At 40.0% G+C, this 22511-nt stretch overlaps 1 protein-coding gene across 1 annotated transcript in view; it reads right to left on the bottom strand.

The window, feature by feature from the left end:
• Nucleotides 1-22295, bottom strand: part of arid3c (AT rich interactive domain 3C (BRIGHT-like)) — a 432268-nt gene extending 409973 nt beyond the window's left edge. The window contains exons 1-2 of the mRNA XM_051930043.1: nt 21861-22295; nt 20334-21008 (exon numbers count right to left, since the gene is read on the bottom strand). Coding sequence (XP_051786003.1) covers nt 20334-21008; nt 21861-21899 — 714 coding nt within the window. The 5' untranslated portion in view covers nt 21900-22295. The remainder of the gene's footprint in view (nt 1-20333; nt 21009-21860) is intronic.
• Nucleotides 22296-22511: the final 216 nt, after the last annotated feature.

Below are 22511 nucleotides of genomic sequence, written 5' to 3'. Positions count from 1 at the left end.
AGATAGATAGATAGATTTGAAAGGCACTATATAAAGTTATAGATAAATTTCAAAGGCACTATATAAAAGATAGATAGATAGATAGATAGATAGATAGATAGATAGATAGATAGATAGATAGATAGATAGATAGATAGATAGATAGATAGATAGATAGATAGATAGATTTGAAAGGCACTATATAAAGTTACAGATAGATGTGAAGGGCACTATATAATAGATAGATAGATAGATAGATAGATAGATAGATAGATAGATAGATAGATAGATAGATAGATAGATAGATAGATAGATAGATAGATTTCAAAGGCACTATATAAAGTTACAGATAGATGTGAAGGGCACTATATAATAGATAGATAGATAGATAGATAGATAGATAGATAGATAGATAGATAGATAGATAGATAGATAGATAGATAGATAGATAGATTTGAAAGGCACTATATAAAGTTATAGATAGATATGAAGGGCACTAAATAATAGATAGATAGATAGATAGATAGATAGATAGATAGATAGATAGATAGATAGATAGATAGATAGATAGATAGATAGATAGATTTGAAAGGCACTATATAAAGTTATAGATAGATATGAAGGGCACTAAATAATAGATAGATAGATAGATAGATAGATAGATAGATAGATAGATAGATAGATAGATAGATAGATAGAAAAGGCAATAAAATAAAGTGATAGCTAGATTTGAAAGGCACTATATAAAGTTACAGTTAGATTTTAAAGGCACTATATGATAGATAGATAGATAGATAGATAGATAGATAGATAGATAGATAGATAGATAGATAGATAGATAGATAGAAAAGGCAATAAATAAAGTGATAGCTAGATTTGAAAGGCACTATATAAAGTTACAGTTAGATTTTAAAGGCACTATATGATAGATAGATAGATAGATAGATAGATAGATAGATAGATAGATAGATAGATAGATAGATAGATAGATAGATAGATAGATAGATAGATAGATAGATAGATAGATACTGTAGATTGTAAAACCTCCTTAATTTATGTTCTTCGTCCACTCTGATTTACTCCTTGTAGACAGCTGGCACCCCCCTCAAAGTGCACACAATGCCCACCTTGCTCTCCCATGACATTTCTCTAAAGCTCTTAAATATCATTTAAAACTGCACAGCCCTCTACTTCTCTTGGGACCTTCTCTGTAGAGGCGATGTGGTCTCAGAGGGCTCGTCTACATTGCAACACTGTTAGCATTCGTATACATTAAAAGATAACATAAGATCCATACACGCGCCCAAACATGCGTGCAAAAGTGTAAAGTTCAAATGTTGCACTCGCTCTTTCACTCCGCCATAAAATGAACCTACAGAATGATATAAAGTGTGGCCCCAGTGCAGGCTGCTTTGTCAGTAGGGGGGGACCTTATTAGCCGACAAGGCTGCTTTAGCGAGAAGCTGTGAGAATTCCAGGGCAATATAATTAAAATTTAACACCCGCAATAGGGGCCTGTTTAAACAGGTTTAGTTTGTCTCTCTCTTTTAAATGAAAACCTGCAGCATTTGCAAAGAAAACAGCAGACTTGAATGCCGCATTGTCCTGTTTCACAGGCAAGTTTATTACCACTGCTCGCCTGAGTTATAGAGTAAGTTCTTGGCATACTTTCTCCTACACAGCTCCACTGAAGAGTGACACTTCAGCAAACATGGCATTCAAACGTTCTGCCCCTCAGCCCCACCCCCACCCCCCACCCAGCCGATCCTGCCCAGCCAGCTATTTCAGCTGTTCACTATAAGCACTTAGTAATATAAAATTAATAGTGCCGCCATTGAATGTAGCCTGCTATTAAGGACCTCTGATAGCACGCAGTGCTAAAAGTGAACTGCAGCTGTCAAACAAGCTCTTTGGACCCAGCCTGAGCCCCCCACCACTGCACTCCGCTGGAGGCAAACACTCAATCACATTTCTTACACTCCATATCTGCCCCTTTCCGCCTGCTTCCTCTGTGTGTGTGTGGGGTGTCAGTGGGTTTGATTGGTAGCTTCTATTTCAAATTCATTCACTAAAACTACCAGTAAAGACAGAGGATATATGTAGTGCCAGTATACAAGGGCCGGTTGTGAGCAGGAAATTAAAGAAGAGTGCAATTTAATGAGCTGAAGGAATTTCCACTCTTTCCCGAGCAGCAGCATGACAGACGCACAGTAGCTGGACCAACAGCTTTACAGAATGCGTGGGTGGGGAGAGGGGAACAGATCAAGGCCTGTCAAATATTCAAGAGGCTTCCATAAAATCAAACCATCCAAAAGAAAGCTGGAACATTCAACTCTGTAAAAAAAGACTTGCACATCTCAAAACAATTCATTGCTATTAAATCAATACATTGCCATAGACAGGAAACCATTTACAGATCAATTCACAAGTGATCTTGAGACTCCACCTTAGTCGAGCTCTCTAGTGATTCTGAATCTTGGCAGGGGTGACCATGGTCAGGATCACTACTGATCTTGAGCAAAGGTATGATTATCCATGTTGTGATATGACGCAAGGACAAAGCGGGAAATCAGAAGTTGAGGGAAGAAAAGGAGTTCAACAAACCTATACGAAACCTGAAAATAGAGACAACGTGTGAAAGAAGCTATAACTAAAGATTTAGAACTTTACCCATCCGAGAGATAATGTAAAACGGAAACCACCACCTAATGTTGTGTGGTATACCAGGAATAAAAAGTTACCGAAGTTCGTAATTTTCAAAACGGGTACTAGAACCAGCATCATGCCACATTTGTTAACAACACATCGCACTCTGATCCTCTTTCTAGTATGGGTGTATCAGTGCTCTCAAAACACCAAGGGGGACACCTCCCCTTCACTCCTTGTTATAATATGCATAAATCTTCACAATCGAACTCTGAAGGGTGGGGGGGTAAACTCAATTAAGCAATTATGAGTCGAGGACTGACCCCCGGCGAGCGGAGTGCAGTGGAGATGATGGAGCATTTGTGTGTGTAGGCCTGGGGAGTTGGAGGAGATTCATCTATTACTTGCATCGATATCGCTTTAGTACCAGTGTTGAGGTGCGAAACCTGGTATTGGTACTTTAAAAAGGTACAGTTTGTTAATTTCTTTACTGGTGTAATTGTTAGTTTGATTGGATCCCCCCCTGTGCTCTTCAATTTAAAATATGTATTAATCTCGCTGGAATTGCCAAAGGAGAAACCCCTGCTCTTCGAATGTATATACTTATATATAAATGTCTACATGTGAAAGTGTGTGTGTCTGTCTTTCTGGCCCGGGGAAGTGCAAGGCTACAGCATGAAGCTCAAAGAAAGTGACTCTGTCGCCAAAGTGAAACCACCGACAAAGAGAAACTCGCTTAGCACTAATACACAAGTGAGGTGAGCACAATGGCAAAACCGGAAACCTCCGAAGAGAGAGAAACTTTTTTTAGCCGCTGATAGACAACGGAGGTGACCACATTGATAAAACGAAAACCGCAGAGGAAAGAGATCCTCACTTAGCCGCTAATACACAAGTGAGATGAGCACATCGGCAAAACGAATCCTCCAAGGAAAGAGTACCTCACTTAGCCGTTGATAGACAAGGAGGCGAGCACATTGACAAAAGAAAACCGCATAGGAAAGAGTACCTTGATAAGCCATTGACAGATAACAGAGGCGAGCACATTGACAAAACGAAACCTCAGAGGAAGAGAACCTCGCTTAGCTGCTGATAGACAACGGAGGCGAGCACATTAACAAAATGAAACCGCCGAGGAAAAAGAACCCTCGATTAGCTGCTGATAGACAACGGAGGTGAGCACATCAGCAAAACGAAACCGCTGAGGAGAGTAACCTCACTTAGCCGTTGATAGACAATGGAGGGCGAGCACACTGACAAAAGAAAACCAGAGGAAGAGAACCTGGCTAGCCGTTGATAGACAATGGAGGCAAGCACATTGACAAAACGAAACCTCTGAGGAAAGAGGAAACCTTGCTTAGCCACTGATAGACAACGGAGGTGAGCACGTCGGCAAAACGAAACCGCCGAGGAAAGAGTACCTCACTTAGCCATTGATAGACAATGGAGGTGTGCACATTGACAAAAGAAAACCGCAGAGGGAAAGAGAACCTCGCCTAGCCGTTGATAGACAATGGAGGTGAGCATATTGACAAAAAAAAACCACAGAGGAAGGAGGAACCTCGCTTAGCCACTAATCCACAACCAATGCGATTGACTGATTGAAGTCCAGAGTCCATGGTTTCTAGGGGGCTGGGCTTTTTATAGCACGGGCTTACACAGCTAGTATACTTATATAAATGTTCTAGAGATTCCAAGGGAATCCCTTCTCCCCACTGATACTGCATAAATAAAGAATTAAATGGATTGAAAAGAAAAACAAACTTTGTCAGAAATAAATCAAAATAGTTCAAAGCAAATTATCCATCACAAGAAAACAGAACACAACTCAAAATACACATATAAAAATGTCTAACCTGTTACACATGGTCAGACAGGTAGCTGGTTTTAGGCCTCAGTGGCGGCTGGCACCCTGATGCTCATGGACGTTAGTTGTGGCGACCATAATCAAGCGACTTGAGCTTCAGCATTGGTGACCCTAGATTAAATAATAAGCATTACAATCTGATTTTCACGGGGCTCTGAGTTTTGCATTACAACTGTAACACCAAAAGCCGCGGAATTTATGGCAAAACTGTAGCAAACAGTAAGCTGAATTGTTGTGGACTGTTAAATTATTTGTCTTCCACAAATGTAAGCAGCAACCAAGCTGTACAAAATGCAAGCAATTCCTCTTTGTCCGTTATGGTAGAATATGGCTTTTTTCCATGAAGGGTGACCAATCAGAGAATGAGATGTTAAAAACGAGCAGTAACCAATCAGGGAAGGGCCATGTAATAGGCAAGAAACCAATCAGAGCCACAATTAAGTAATTTTCCCCGAAGTTGCATTTTCAGAAGTACGCAGCTCTTAAGTTTACGTTGGAAGGTGGAAGATGGAAATGGAGACTAATACGGGTAGCTGTCGACTACAACCTACTGTACATGTCTTACGACCATTCGACTTATGAATGCTACTCACCGAGCAAATAGCAGCTTTCTCCACGCCAGCTCCATATGCCGTGATTTATTCATCTCGTTTTTAGTTTATTACCTGCAGTATTTTCGACTACGTTTAGTTACATTTGTCTTACAATTACAGGAAAAAAAGGCAATTGATCTCGACCCAAAACTGAAGGTGATCAAGTAGTATGATGGAGGAAAGAAAGTGTGACTTTAAGTTATTCCATCGTAACTGGTGTTCACCGCACACATTGTACTTCTGCACTCTGGCTTTGAATCCAGTAAAGCCTCCAAAGCTTCTGCATTGTGACTCACGGGTGTGCCGCTTCGTCCGAACCGCCACAAAGGGGTAATGGAACCACACTGAACTCCTTTAAACTGGCAATGTTTATTATTAACACCTTGAAATGTTTACAACAGAAAACATACGAGTGCTCGGACTCTTCCGGTACAATTGCTCCTCTCACAGTTAGCACAATGAATACTGGGAGAAGCTCACACTGTTGATGTAACAAAACCACAGACAAAAAAGGATTTGTGTAAAGGTAAAGGTAATAACAGTAATAACGAAACAAGATAATAAAATAAAAACAAAATTTACTCAACAAAAAGATAGAAAATTAAAACAATGTGCTAAAATGATAACAAAGAATACAAAACAAACAATATGACTTGCGGGACTTATTATATAGTACTATTCATACAGTCAGGTTTGAAGACATATACCAGTCCGTCTTACCTCCAGATCGACTTTCGACCGGTCCGTCAGATCCGAATGTGGTCGTAAGTCGACACCTTCCCGCATCTGACTTTTTAAATGAAAACGTAGGATTGTGGATTGGAACTCAACCAAGAGGTTCTGTTCAGATGATTTTAAGCATATAAGACTGGCGGGGGCTCCACTCAAAGCTCAAACAGTGGATTTAAATGCAGAATCAACAGTTTGCAAAGGCCTAACAGGCATTTTGTTAATGAGTATTTAATAACGTGCCATGTAATAAAGCAGCCCTCTTATTAAAATATAGAAACACGGACGCTATAAATGAGAACATATCGAGGGTCTGGAGCCAGACTGTCAAACCCCTCTGTGGATCATAAAAAAAACAAAAAAAAATGCTCTCTGGCATGCGGTGGAAGCAAACTTCATACACATGTTTCAGCTTCAGGGACCCCTGACTGGGTGCTTTAATGAACTTAGGCAAATATGAAATGTGCTCCATAAAACGGGAACTTCAACTTCTAACAGAAGAAGAAACTGAATTTCCGTCTTCAGGAAGGGAAATTACAAATGTTACTTTTTTTTTTTTTAAACTTATATTGTAATTGCTGAGGTGGGTCTATTAACACACAATACATATGTAGTCATGGCACAGCAATGCCCACTCATCTCTACTGAAGGGAATCCAAATACTGCATTGTCAGTTTCTTAGGGTTATTTTGCTCTTCCTTAACTGAAAAAAAAATGCTTGCCCGACACATGAAAACACTTCAACTTGGCAGTTATTGTGGCGACATTACCTACTTTGACAGGAGTTTTCTCACAAGAGGTCGTGCAAAATGTTTGAAAGCCATGAAAACATACATCGGTGGGTTTGGAGGGAGCGCTGCTAAACTGAAACCTGGTTTTGTGAAATGAAAGAGGAGAGCCCCTCTTCTCTTACGAAAGTGTGTTTTCTATTTTGACGAGTGAAAATGGGCAATGTCTTGTTCATTACAGGAAATGTTTAAATCTGAGACCTCTTTGGATGATCAAAATGGTAGAGAGATTGAGCCACACAGTCTGACTCATTATGGAGATGGCTAAATCTAAACTCTCTTCAATGACAAGCAGGAAAGTCTCTCTTTTTAATTCGGCAAGGTTAAAAAGAGCAAACGTTTGGGGGACACAAAATCTCGTTACTTGTGGCAGATAGGAGGCTAAATTGACTATTACTATGATGAAGCTGAGGAAAAAAATTCTTTTTTCTCACCCAAGATATTTAAATGTGTTATCAGTTTGGCTAAGTTAAAAGTGTTTTTGCATCACAAATTCTTATCATTATGTGAGATAACTGAATCTGACATTGACATTGCTAAACAACATGGGGGCAAACCTCTGGAACCACAAAGTCCTTTCTTATATGGAAGGTCTTTTAACGTGTTGTACCCAAAGTAAAGCCCTTAGGGTCGCACCTCTCTCCTTTATAGAGGATGTTACACTTTGATGTTGGTGGTGCTAAACCAGCGGTTCTCAAACTTCTTTAGAATTTCTTGCGTGGCGGTCCCTTTAAAAATTGTTCGATGGCTCACGGACCCTTTTATTAAAAATTAAAAAATCAATATTATTTCAAGAAAATTGGGGGCGCCAAATACTTTGCACAAGGGTGCCACCAACCCACTTCGCGGCACTGCATAGGCACAGGCTGCTGTGAATAAAACATTTTTTGACAAACAATTATTTATTCAGAAAATATTACGTACATCTTAGTTATTAAATTTAAGTTAAAATTTTAATGGGATGGCTGCATCTGCTTTGCCTTAACCATTTGCGTTGAGTGGGCAATTTCACCACTTAAAAACACAAAAAATGTAAAATATGTTGCTTGTTGATTATCTGTATCCACCTTTAGCACTCTTATTTGCTTCTAAAATATACAAAAACTGTTTGCGAGTATTTTGATTCTACGAAAGAATCGATAATTTTTGATTATGATAAAAATAATGAGGGCTGGTTTGTGCCGAACGATAACGGTGGGAAAACAATGTGGTGGCAGCGAATAATGGAACAGCGGATTAATGGTCGGGTCTAGATGGTGGAGGTAACGACGGAGCTCAGTCACTTTCTTCCCCTTGGATGGTAAAGGTTAATAATTATAAAAATGTAAATAGTATAAATATGCAATCATTTCTCACGGTCCCACCGAAACCGCGGACCCCAGTTTGAGAACCGCTGTGCTAAACTGAAAGGAGGCGGAACTCTAGAACCACAATTTCTTAAAAAACGTGTAAAAAGCGTTACATCTTTTGGCTTAATGAATGTCATCTTTCTATTGTAAAATGTGCAAAACACTAAAAGTACAAAGTCAGAATTGTGGAAAGTATAATAATGATACAGATAATAAAAATAATGATGATGAATATAAATAAAATGAGGGACGTTCAACAAGTTTCCGCACTTTTATATTTTTGTTGGAAACGGTGAAGGCGGGAGGAGCAGTAATTGGTCGTGTCGGAGAGTGTCATGTGACTCGTTCTGTCTGGCAGGCCGGCTGCCCTTGCAGTTTAGTATAAGAGTTGTCACCCTGTGATGAAGATGGCTGCGAAAATTATAAATTGCACTAAAGAGGAACAAAATTCTGTCGTACACTTTTTGTGGGCAGGAGGTGTGCCGGGAGCAACAAATTCATCTCCGCTTGTGTGCTCAGTATGGGGATAAAGTTCTCTTTCACAGAGTTGTCTATGAGTGGATTGAAATGTTCGAAAATGGCCGTACGAGTGTGACGGATGAAGAGCACTCCAGACGTCCAGCTACAGCCACGACCACGAGGAATGAAGAAATAAAGCAGCGGTGCATCAGTCGCTCAACCAAAAACATATTTTGCTGATGGCATTAAAAAGTTGGTACGACGATGCTGGGAAAATTGCATCGCAAAGGAAGGTGACTGTATAGAAAAGTGATGTCATTTGTTTTTTAAATTCTTAACAAATAGAGTTAAAAGAAATGCGGAAACTTTTTGGACATCCATCATAACATGAATAGCACACTGCACATGTGCGAGTGACACAAGTGTCACTTTTGGATTCACCAGAATCGTTTTCGGCTTCACTGACCGTTACTGAAGACAGACTCACTTCGTCATCACTGCTGATTAGAAGGTGTTTCTATCGAAACGTCTACACTGCCTGCCCGGTGAAAGCTCACGGCCTGACAATTCCACACCGTTGGCCTGAGTAACACTCGCCACTAATGCTGTTGGCACTTTTCTAGCCAGAGTAATCCTTACACGAGACGCGTCTATACTCGGGACTAACGCCTTTAGCACTGTTTTTATAACCCAAGTTACGCTCGGGTCTAACACTAAGGAGGTTAAGAATTCATTTAAATTTGACATTGGTTGTGCTAAATTAAAAGGGGCTCTAGGACCATTAAGTCTATTCTTATATAAGAGTTCTTTAAATCTGACGTCACTTTTGTTAACATCAAAGGGGTGGAGTCTGACAAATGGGAAGTGCGTTATATTCACAAGCTGGAGTAAGGAATACATCAAGTGAGTTGATTCGTGTTTTCTATTAAATATCATCAAGTTATGCTTTTTGATACTTTCGGAGGGTTGGTCATGTGTGACATGATGGTTTGATATCAAGTAAGATTTTCACTTCTGTATACGTGATACTATAACTGCTACTTCTACGACTAATAACAATTTTACTGACCTCGGCTACGACAGAATGCTTTATGAATGATAAGGATGAGGAGGTGAACGTAGTCAAAAACGAGCTATGTTCAAATACCAAAAGTCAAATCAATCCGTCGTTAAACACTCAAAGGCTTATAACAAATACAAGAATTATTTAACCAGGAAGACAGAAATTAATTTTAGTTCTCACGGTACACAATGTCAATCTCTGATAACGATGGTATGTCAGGAGGACCTCATATTACAACGTTAGAAAACTGATGAGAACAGGCCATTCATCCCAACAACTCAATCACTCAATCAAAAGGCACTTTGTAGAAACTAATTAAAAGATATTCACGTGGGCAAGCGGTGGGGTGGTTAAGGTTTTGGACTTCAATCCCTGAGGTTGTGGGTTCAAACCCTCCTACTGACACCACTCTGCCATGTGACCTGCCTGTACACCAATTGGAAAACCCAAAAAAACGTAACCAATCGTATCATAAATGTAAATATGGCTGCCAAAACAGAAGCGTCAAAACTCAGTCCTAGGTGGGCAGCAGAGACCCACTAAACAAGTCAGGTTGTAGAGAGAGGGACCTTCAAATCTCGACTTGATGTTATTTTGGATCAGGGGTCCTCAATCACGGTCCTGGAGGGCCGCAGTGGCTGCAGGTTTTTGCTCCAACCCAAGTGCTTAATAAGAAGCACTTATTGCTCAAGTGACACATTAGTTGTTTTGCTTGTTAAGATTTTGAACCCTTATTGCTTATTTAGTCTTAAACAGCTGTATTCTTGGTTGTTAATTGCTCCTAATTAGCAATAACATGCAAATGACAAAAGAGACCACTATTTCTCCATTTAGCTTGTTACCTGTGTGTATTTATCATGCACTATTGGGTTCAATTAAATACTTGGAAGGAAAGTGCAGAGAAAAAAGTGAAGGACTGAGAATTACTCCTCCATTTTAGCCTTCAGATCATTTAGATGATATCCTTAGAAAGGGGAAGAAAATCTATGATATGAGAATTACCTGACATAGCAGAGTTAAAGCACTAACAAGCCATGAAATTAAATTATTGGCAAGAATTGCTTTCTAATTAAGCAACTGGGTTAAAACAAAAACCTGCAGCCGCTGCGGCCCTCCAGGACTGTGATTGAGGACCCTGTTTTGGACAGTCTAGGTGAACAGCCTTGGTTGGGCTGAACGGTGTATTCTGGTCACAACTGTTCTAAAGTTTTAATGTGATTAGCAGCCCTTCAGACAACCAGCACATCCTCTGAAACGGGACATGGATGCCTTAGCAATACTTCTGATTATGGTAGGCCCAAGACGAAAGACAGCCCATTCAATTTAGCCTGAAGTATTAAAAGTCTGCCGAAAAAACCTCTCTTCACATCTGTTTGCATTTCCTCCGAGCTCTCTTCATGGGGGGAAGGGCGAGGGGATAGCAAAGACCCCCACCCCATTTTGCAAGTCAGTTTCCAGCTAAATTTACAAGCCGTGCACACATGCATTGATTTTTTTCTTGGTTTTTTTTTTGTCTTCCCAACTAATGAACTCCTTATTTTCCTATTCCCATAATTTGAAAATGCCGGGGCAGGTTGCATTTTTGTATTCCCTCTCAACCCCACCAAGTATCGACACAATTCAGGGTCGTTTTTTTTTTTAGATTAAAGTTCTGCGTTTTAATGCAAGGCAGGCCAGCCATTTTAATAACCCAAAAGAATACTAATGGTGATGATAAATATTTTATGATCCGGTCGGCTCATTGGAAATTTGCTCCCGTATTGGAATTTAAGAAAGAAGTGTTGTAGAACGCGGGCCTAAGCTGACTGATCTGTGCAATTAGACAAATCCAGATAGTCACACTACGGATTAATGTAAGTAAGAACATCATTTACAGGGGTGGGGGGGGGCAGCATAACTTTTAATCACCTAGCTAACTTTATACGACATCTTCCATGATGAGCCACAACTGTTCCTTGACAAGCTCTCGGAGCGTGAGAGTCAAAGATGAGTCTGAACTGGCAGCCTTGTGGTTTACTGAATACCATAAGAACATAAGGAGGCCATTCAGTCCATCGGGGCCGTTTGTTCAGCTAATAGCTCAGCTCTCCCGATATCTCATTCAGATCCTTCATAAAAGTTCCGCTTGAACTCCGTGTCTTGGTAGTTTGCTCCCGATTCCCAGTAGGCCGCAATGCTTCACTTAGACAGTTTGTGCACAAGTGTGAGAAGAAGGTAAGCAGCAGCAGCACTGGGGGATGGTTGGTTGGGTGGGTGGGGAGGTGGGGGTCTCAAACCACAAATGGACACATGTAAAAGAAATAAAACTGGGGGGGAAGGGTCTTCTCTGGTAAACACCTCCAGAGCGGGTGCCACTGTGTGTTTGATTGATCATCTCCAAGAGTTCCACAGCTGCTTTTGCGTCTTTTTTTATTTATTTATTTATTTTTATCTTTTCTTTTCACAAGCTATGGCTTATGAATTAAAAAAAGATGCTATAAAAACAGAGCAATCTTTAACCTTTGGCTCGTAAGCAAGATTAGACCCTAAGGAGTGGCCTTGACGATAAAAAAAGCCGTTTGTACCACAACACGTTCCCTTACATTAGTGCAGTTTATTTTTTTATTGTCTTTTCTTTTTTTTATTTTTAGTGTGCTGAACTTGTTCATGAGTTTGGTGGGGGGGGGGGGGACAGAGACAGACGCTATAATGGAGTAAAACAAACTGAAGTCAAGTTAGAGGAAGGACATCCCAGAAGTTTGAAACGGAGTGGGAAAGCAGGCCTTAAAACTAAAAAGGGTGGCACGCCGGCTGGCCATGAGGCGTCACAAGCCCAGCACCGCCAGCCCACTTTAGGGATATCTGTTCAAACAAAGACAAGGTGTGAATTTTGGTTCAGTTACCAAACACTAATAAATAAATAATACTGTAACAAAGCCGAGAGCAGGCACGGCTTAATTGGGGGCCATTTGGGAGAAAGCAGGAGCTCAAATGAGACAAAGCTGACGTCCCCCCCCTCCCCAGAGTGAACCTAAATGAATTGCTATGGGGGGGGTCATTCTTTTTTATGTTTGCAAAACACAAATTCAGGAGAGGGAGACGCGGACACAGAGCGATCAAATGCAATCCCCAAACAAAGGTTCAGGAAGGGCTGATTGCAATGAAAAGAGGATTACTTTCCACATTGGGTAAACATAAATACAATTTTATTGGAACAGTTGATATGTTATCCAACAGGGCGATTAGAATGGGATTTATCTCCGTGCACTGCGGAGCTGTTGGTATTACTTGGTGTTTATTATAAAGGCAGGTGCTGTGTGGAGACAAATGAATTGCAGCAGTGTGCATTACGTCCTGCCTGATCAAAGCTGAAATTAAACGGCACTGGCACCAACTGGCTCTTTATCAAAGCAGCACAATGGCAGGGTATTTTTAGCCAGGAGGTTCAAAAAGTGCTTAGTCAACGTGGCATCTGGTACCGTGAGCACGTTGCACGACAGAATCGTAGCCCCTCTAATTGACAAAACTGCGTCACCCGGCCCTCGTGGCTCCTACCAATTCAGCCATCCTACTCTGAACGCAGCGCGTTACACCAAAGAAGTTCAACACGTCTGAAGAAAGATTAAGAAAGGGAGTGAGTGTTCAGCTCAGAATGTGACACCAGCCTATAAATGACATATTGGCTTACCTCTGAGACCACTGCCAGGCAGGTCAGGATGAAGTTTCAAAAAAGGAGGGAAGCCACGAAGGAGACAATGTGGGATAAAGAGGCCAGTTTTGTCACTTTTTATGAATGACTGAGAGAAGAGCGGCAGATCTTCTTGTAGTTTTACTCCTCCTGACATGATTCACTGTCACAAAGCATGTATAGTACAGCCTCGGAGAGAGACACCGTCCTGTCAGACCTCATTTTACACAGCAGCTTTACAACTGAAAGAGATTCAGCTCGGTTGGATTCTTCAATCTGCATACCATCACTAGCCACTTGGAGGTTGGCAGCGCTTTACAGGTTTATCTGATATACTGCTTATTATAGCGCACCCTGTCAAAGACCCCTAAATGGAACTGGAATAACAACGCTGACAGTAAATACTATCGATAGATAGATAGATAGATAGATAGATAGATAGATAGATAGATAGATAGATAGATAGATAGATAGATAGATAGATAGATAGATAGATAGATAGATAGATAGATAGAAAAAGCACTATATTTTACTGTAGCAATACAATGTGCATGACATTTATATTTTGATAAAATTGATGTTACAATCACCAGCTGTTAATATGAATATACTTTCTAAATAATGTAGCAATATGGAAGGGGCCAAAATGCAAAATTTAATTGTTTACTTCTGGTCAAAGTATGAAATAGTGGAGTCCTATGAAAGTCATTGCACAAATACATCTACTGGTGAAATATATACGTTATATTACAAATGTACTGCGGTGGGCTGGCGCCCTGCCCGGGGTTTGGTTCTTGCCTTGCACCCTGTGTTGGCTGGGATTGGCACCAGAAGACACCGTGACCCTGTAGTTAGGATATAGCGGGTTGGATAATGGATGGATGGATTACAAATGTAATAAATATATTATTAAGTACAAAAGTGTAACGCATGTCATTGTAAAACCTGCTTAATCCTAAACAGGGTCTGGGGGTCTGGTGCTGGAGCCTATCCCAGCTAGGACAGGGTGCAAGGCAGGAACAGACCCTGGACAGGGCAACGGTCCATTTCAGGGCGAACACACACACACACACACACCATACACAAACTACAGCCAATTTAGCATCGCCTAATTCACATAGATAGATAGATAGATAGATAGATAGATAGATAGATAGATAGATAGATAGATAGATAGATAGATAGATAGATAGATAGATAGATAGATAGATAGATAGATAGATAGATAGATAGATATGAGAGGCACTAGATAGATAGATAGATAGATAGATAGATAGATAGATAGATAGATAGATAGATAGATAGATAGATAGATAGATAGATAGATAGATAGATAGATAGATAGATAGATAGATAGAAAAGGCACTATATGATGAATGCATATCTGTATATCACTGATATTTTTCCACCTTTAACAAGTGTTACAAAGGGCATCTCTGTCAAAGTAAAACCGAACAATGTAGTGTGATAATTGGTGATAATTCAGTCTTTCTAAGGTGCAATTTCAGTATGAAATAAAAGAACATAATATTGTAGAAGACAGATAGAAATGAATGAATGAAATGCTTGTCTGACAGGAAACAACAACTGACCATCACAGAGCCACGCTCCTTTGTTTTTCATGCCTACCCTTTTCTCCTCAACTTCCAGCTACTCCGCTGGTTCCTGGCTGTACTGGGCAGCCCCTCCTGTCCCCTTTGTCACTCGTCACAATATTCTGTCTGCTTTCTTCCTTTGATCTTCCTCTCCGCATTACAAATTATTCCCACTACATCGTATCCCTGTTTTTTTTGAGTTCTATGAAAACTAAAACCCAATTTGCACTTCCGCTCTCACACATCTTTTTCAATTTGTTAAGAGTTGAAGTAAATACATAGGACGTTATGAAAGCCATATAGCCATTAATTCACTTCGTTATTAGTGCATTGATTTGTTTATTTATTTCTAGTCATGCTGTATTTGTTTAGAAACTGTTTCCAGTTTTTTTTTTTTTCAAATATTCCTCAGAGACATTCTTTGTTTTCTTCTCCTCTGGAGAGCCATGTGCATATCAAAAAATAAAAGACGTGCACTTTGCCGCTGCTTGATGGGCTTTTGTTCCTCACAGCTGTAGCTTCTGCCTACACGGCTCTACAATTTGTTTTTGCTTTGTAACAGTTTGGCCGCCTGCCTGCAAGCTCAGCCAAAGAGGGAGATCCCTGTATTTTTGGGTGTGAGCCAGACTGGAATGCCACCCAGACCAATTTCCTGCTCTCCTTGGCAAACTCCCCATGTCTTTCCCAGTGATAGAGTGATTGAAAACCAAAACAGAGCCCGGCCCGCATTGAAAAGCCTTCAAAAAGTGCAGTAAATGGCCCTAAACAGGCGGCCACGGAGCATTTCAGCCAAGTGTTTTGGACTACTACTTTATTACTGCTCGCTAATTACTGGCGTGATTTAAAATTAATAATGCTGGTGTAAAGGCGGGGGGGGGGGCTTAAAATTAATTAAAATAAAGAAATGTCTGCCAGTTTAAATAAAGACATTTTACATTTAAGAAAAGAACTTTTTAGGGCATGACAGAAGGTGACACTAATTAATGGCAGCTTTACAGCAACAGCGATTCTGTTAGCAACAGCATTACAACAGAATTCAATGCCTGCTCTTGGAATGTTATTATTTTAATACACAACCACATCTTGCTGTCATTTCCTGAAAGGCTTATCTACTGTTTTTGTTAGTTAGTTTTTTTACCTACCATTTTTAAATGTGGTTTGACTACACAAGTTTGAAGAATTTTGGAGTGAACTATACACTCCCGATGTCATTCTCTGCCACAGCGCAGAAAAACAGAAAACCTTTCTCAAATTTAATTGTGTTTTTTTCAACACAGACGTGCAAATTGACGGTGGGCTCAGAGCTCAGATGTCCAGCAGACGGGCACTTTAAACTTTCAACATGTGTGGGGCTTTTATTTTTTTTTTTTTTGGTCGGGTGCTCTATTCTTATTTTTACATGTCTGATTTCTTTCAAAAGTATAAACACAAATTTCTGCCAAATCACTTTATGCTGTTTATCTTTGAAAACTTGGTTTGTGTTAATTCTATAGATGAGATGAGATAAATATTTATATGTAAGTATATACCATGCGGGCTTGGCTCCTCTCTTGTGCAACAGAACTCTCAATCCCACAACCCCAATTTGGATTAACTTCATTCAGGAAATGGGTAAATAAATATAAGCAAATATACGTATTTAAGTGTATATATATAAATATAAAAATGTATATATATATATGTTTTTATACATACAGTATGTTGCATTGTATATTTGAATTAACTTTATTCAGGAAATGGGTACATAAAAATAAAGATTTATATAGTATATAATCGTATATACTGTATGTCTGGGCATAGATAGATAGATAGATAGATAGATAGATAGATAGATAGATAGATAGATAGATAGATAGATAGATAGATAGATAGATAGATATGAATGACAATATAATATTGATTTATAGATAGAAAGATACATGTGGAAGATACCATTTAATACTGATTTATAAATAATTGAGAAAGATAATATAATATTGACTTATATAAAGAAATGTATAGATAGATAGATAGATAGATAGATAGATAGATAGATAGATAGATAGATAGATAGGAAAGGAACTATATAATAGATAGATAGATACTGTAGATATGAAGGGCACTATATAATCTATCAATAGATAGATATGGAAGGCACTATACAATAGATAGATAGATAGCTATGAAAGGCACTATACAATAGATAGATATATGAGAGGCACTATATAATAGATAGATAGATAGATAGATAGATAGATAGATAGATAGATAGATAGATAGATAGATAGATAGATAGATAGATAGATAGATAGATAGATAGATAGATAGAATATCTACATTTTTTAAAATTTTTGTATGTCCTCCCAGGCCACTGATAATACCATCGAACTTCTCATTAAAGACTAAAAAAATTAATCTATATTTAAAGACTCTACTTTTTCCATTATATGTATATCTGATTTATGTAAGTGTGTATTGATTGATTCTTACTGTATCTGCTACTTTCGGCACATTATTTATTCATTCTTACTTTGTCATTCTCATTCTTCTTATCTAATTCTGATTTGTTTTGTTATTTCTTCTACCTTCTTCTTTGACATCCTCTGAAGCATTTTGAGCTACATTCTTTGTAAGAAAATGCCCAATAGAAATAAATGTTGCTGTAGTTGTTATTATGCGGCTATTAACTTTTTCAAACGTAAGCAAATTACTAACCTAAAGGGAGAATCAAAGTATGCTGATAATGGAGTCCCGGTTTGCCATAACTGCCTTTATAGCACAGCAGCAGCCAAATGTGCTCAAAAAAACAAATTTTTGACCGTCATTGTCTATCAGTTCAAATACACACTGAGGCTTGTGAAATGGAATTAATGATTAAAGTGATCTCCAGTTGCTTTTGCCCTTGCCCTTTACTTTTAAGTAACAGCAGATTTGAAAAAAAAAAAAAAAGTATTACAAGTCAAACAGTTTTCAGCTTACACTTAAGCCTAGATAACAACTACATGTTAAGGACAGTGGAGAAACATTAAGTGAAAGCTGCCACTAACTCTGAAAAAGCAAATTTGATAAGATATAAAAATTAAAACTGCATTTTGCTTAAATTTAAATAGATCAAGAAAACCTATAACTTAGCCTTTAGTATTGTATGCAGCAAGGGTCTATTTAAAATCAGAAACCCATTGGTATTTTACAAATCTGTTGCCATCTATTCCTGGTTATCCATGCAACCTGTTATGGGTCTAAATAAATGAAGGTTCTTTCCGTAACCTTCACATGGATGGGTCTTTCGGGAACCAAAAATGGTTCACTTATGGCATCGCTGGCGCTTTTACTTTTTAAGAGCAATAGGTAACTTAATTAATTTCAAACAGACCTTTCAATTAGATAGATAGATAGGATAGATAGATAGATCGATAGATAGATAGATAGATAGATAGATAGATAGATAGATAGATAGATAGATAGATAGATAGAACTCTATTAACGTTCAGTTTACATAGCAGTTTTACGGCAGTCACCTTTACAAGATATTACTTATGTAGATATCATTTTACCTGCTTTTAATTTTACATATAACATATTTGATATCAAACATCATCACAAGATACACAGAAAAATATAGCACTGTATCATTCTTGATTTTGCTTAGCTTCTTTTACTTAAAATACCATTAAAAGGTACTTTCACATCTAGCTGGCATTTGACTGTCTTTATTGTACAATATGTAGCAGCACAAAAGGCACTTAAACAATCTGTATCGATATGTATTTATACACAGACTTCACCAGTACTCACTACATACGATAGATAGATAGATAGATAGATAGATAGATAGATAGATAGATAGATAGATAGATAGATAGATAGATAGATAGATAGATAGATAGATTAGCTACTGTGTATCTATATATTAACAACATTTTTCCACTGTTAACAAGTATTACAAAGCATATCCCCTTTACCTTCTTTAGGTAAAACTGTACAATGTACTACATGCATAAAATAAAATTTGTTTAACAACCTTTTTAAAAGCACACATGCATGTATAATTTTATATTGTTTGAAACACACACACACAGTGAAATCTCCAATGCTGAATTGAAATTTAAGTGTTCATGAGGACCTATATAAAAACTGAAGTGTTAACTTAGCAATTTAAGCCTTAGTTTAACACTAGTCATCTTACTGTGCATATACATAAATCTTCTGCTTGATTCTTCCTTTTGTGCCTTTTCATAAACATACAGTATATACATATATTTTGTCAGAGAAAGAGACAAATTTAAATTATCTTAGTTTTTTTGTTCTGTACCCATATAAAATAATGAAGTGTTAATTTAGCACTTTGTCTTAGTTTAAAACATTACTGATCTATCTATCTCTCTATCTATTTATCTATCTATCTATGTATCTAGATACACAGATAGATAGATAGATAGATAGATAGATAGATAGATAGATAGATAGATAGATAGATAGATAGATAGATAGATAGATAGAAAGATAGATAGATAGATCTTTATTCTTTTCTCTGTGCCTTTTTGCGTACATTTAGTTGACGGTAACTTCTTGGAGAGAATGCCAAATCGTGCCTGTCATACTTTGCCAAGTTCAATGTTACAAAACCTTCTTAAAAAGTAAACCCTTCTCTCCCGAGAATGTGTAATAATAGACGTTTTGTCTGGGTCGCCAGCGCTAACGAAAAAGATAAATAAATAACCTTTGCTTGATGTCAAAACTTCTCCACATCTTCCAAGGTAAACACAGCCTGTTTTGGTAATAGGCTAATCAGAATGAATTTAAAAACACATGGCGTGTTTTATATACAAATGATAAAGAATGTATGATGATGATGATCCTCCTCGCTATAGATTTTAAAGACAGGGAGTTCCTGGGACCTTTTTGCTAACTGTTCAAACCCAAAGACAGTTCAGGTACAAAACAAGAGCGCGAACGCTCTCGGGACAAGTCTCCTTCGCAAAGAAGGAAAGTGCACCCTCTACCTAAAACATGGAAGACGATCTCTAAAATAAAGGATGGCAGGTTTGTAGTGTACATGTTAGCCCTCTGCTAAACACCTGAAGAGCGTGTTCGCCAACAATCCCACGGATGCCAGCCAGTGTCGTTACCGCGGGAAGGCCGTCGGCGCGGTGCCATTACACACATTTGCTTTTCTGATTTATGCAACTGTTCACTTAAAATCATCTCAAGACTCAAACAACAGAAGTACAACGGTGATAATTCCCACAACCCGAAGCCTCGCTACTACGAAAAGGTGCTGCACTGCACCCCACCAAGTCAATGGTTATTTCCGCCCAGCATATCCGTTAACACGATTACGGCTTGTTCGATTAAACACCAACGAGGTCACCGCTAGAACACAGTAATAAAGTGCAAAGTGACAATGCAGCAATACAGCACCCCGTGCACACCACGGTCTTTGCAGAAGACAACGTGCAAGTGACTTTGTAACCTTCGACCGCGTCTTCGTAAAAACTTCAGGCTAACACGATTTGCTATTTTCTGCATCTCCAACAATTTCTGAAATAACATAAAAGGTGAGAAAGAACTCCCAAATGAAGCTCCCCGGGTACCCTCCGGTCGGAATTTTAACCCTACCTGTTTGAACTGCTCCTCATAAGTCCACTCGTGGTGCTGCGATTGTCCTTGCTGTGCTGTGCCGCTTGGAGAAGGCGACTGTCCCGGGGCGCAATACTGTGGCTGTCCGACTCTAGGCAGCACATGCACGGAGGAACCCTTCGGAGACTGACCCGCTCCACCTTGTCCGGGGTGGCGGGGTCGAAAATGTGGCATATCTCCTTCCACGTCCTCGTCCATTGCCCCTTCGTCATCTAAGTCGTCCTCGTCCAGGTCCCTTTCGTCGTCTTCGTGGTCCCCTTCGGCTTCGTCGTCCATATCTGACTCGTCCGGATCAATCTGCCTCGGTGGCGCTGGGCGGATTTGCTGCCGGTCTGGTGCACTAGCCCCTGGACTGCTCTCCGTCCCTCTCGGAGCGAAGGAACCTCGGACGGACTCGTGGTAATGCCTTAAAGCCAAGGCTTGCTGCTGGATCTGCGTCTCTACCATAGATCGGATCTCCTTCTGTTTCTCCGCCTGCCGTAGCTTCTCTTCCAGCGCCAGTCGTGCCGCCTGCTGCCGCTGGAGGTTCTCCATAACCGCTTCTAATTTCATCCCACCGCCGACTGGGTGAGCCTGTGAGCCGGAGAAGTGACTGTGAGAGGGGGCCGTCGACCCCAGGAGGGGCAGAGAATTTGCAGAGGAGAAAGCGGTTTGCTGGAAAAGATGAGAACAGATAAAGGCACTCAGATCAACTCGATTGATTAGCAAACTGTCTGTCTAAAAGAGTTGACGGCAGCGGCGCGGTGGGCAGGAGGGAAATGAAACACAAAAATCCAGCAACATGTCAAAAGGGAAGAGGAAAGGAAAATAGCGAGAGCAGCCGAGCGGTCGCTGCGTGCGACTGACAGTGCGGGCGACGAAGTGCAAACACGCCAACAAAAAAAAAGTTGCTCTGCGCTTCAGCAAGTGTTGCGATTTTCACGAGCTGGCTGCGTTTTTTTAAAAATCGCGTCAGTGCCAATAAAAATAACCCGCCGTTAAAGCAAGCTGACCCTTTAAATCATTCAGTCTTACAAATGTAAAAAAAAATACATTCTCCGGGCGAAATTACACTAAAGCCAGCAAGGGCAAAGGAAATGCTTTTACAGATAAGTGTGTGTGTTTTTTTTGGGGGGGGGGCGATCGGGGGGTTCGGTAGGATTAACTCCACCACCGCACTTGCGCCAACCGAATTTTAAGAACCGTGCGTTAACACCAGCCCGGGCGGCTCACGGGACTCTATTTTTGCCGCATCTCGCGACACTCCGCAGGGCTTCCCGTGTAACAGCAGCAGTTCGATGCAAAAACACGTCCGTCTTTTAATTAAAAAAAAAAACCAAAACTTTAAAGAAAGTGTCCCGCAAGTTCGTTCAAGCGCCTTTTGAGTACAGACAGAAAGTTCCCGACATGCAAGGCCACCCCACATGCAGCCGTTTAACTCCGAAACCCGAGCATTTTGTTTTTGTTTGTTTTTCACAAAAGGAAAACATACAATAAAACTCTGAAGCCAAAGATAAAAACGCTTACCAAAGCAGATTTTGTTGCTATAGTGGTGTTATCAACCATACTTGTTTCCCGGTGGGCTGCAATGCACTATTAAATAATACAAGTACGTCCCTCTGGCCAACAAATATCACATGAAGGTGTATTCTTCTCTGTACATTGAAAGCGCGCTTCCGCCAGCTGCTAAATAATTGTTTAAAAAAAAAAAAGACAGCAATTCGATGTATCCCGAAGCCCCGAAGGTTTTGGCAACAAGTGGCAGCCGAAGCCAGTATGACCTCTTCAGTGAGAGATCAGCCCTTCTGCTCCCATTTGCTAACAACACGTCAATGGAGTGATAAATAGAGAGGGCAGGGTCTACTGACAGCCGGGGAAATACAGTTTAACAACGCGAAAAAAAGGAGCTCTGCTGGCAGAATACTGTACCTGATAGCACGATAATGACAGGGGCGGGAGGGACAGAGCGGGGAGGACGGCTGACAAACGCGGACCGGCGACGAACAGGGGGCAACGGACAGCGAGCTGGGGAGGGGCGGAGGGAGAGCAGTGGCTACGGAGGAGTCAGATAGCGGGATCACAGCCGCTACTTTCGCATCAAACGAAACCGTGCACGCGGTTACAGGTAGACACGGAGAACGCTGGAGAACGACTCGATCTGGTCCAACTCTTTAACGT

The sequence above is a fragment of the Erpetoichthys calabaricus genome, chromosome 7 (assembly GCF_900747795.2).
Source record: "Erpetoichthys calabaricus chromosome 7, fErpCal1.3, whole genome shotgun sequence".
NCBI lineage: Eukaryota > Metazoa > Chordata > Cladistia > Polypteriformes > Polypteridae > Erpetoichthys > Erpetoichthys calabaricus.
Note: the sequence above shows the minus strand (reverse complement) of the source record. Positions and strands in the feature narration are given on the sequence as shown.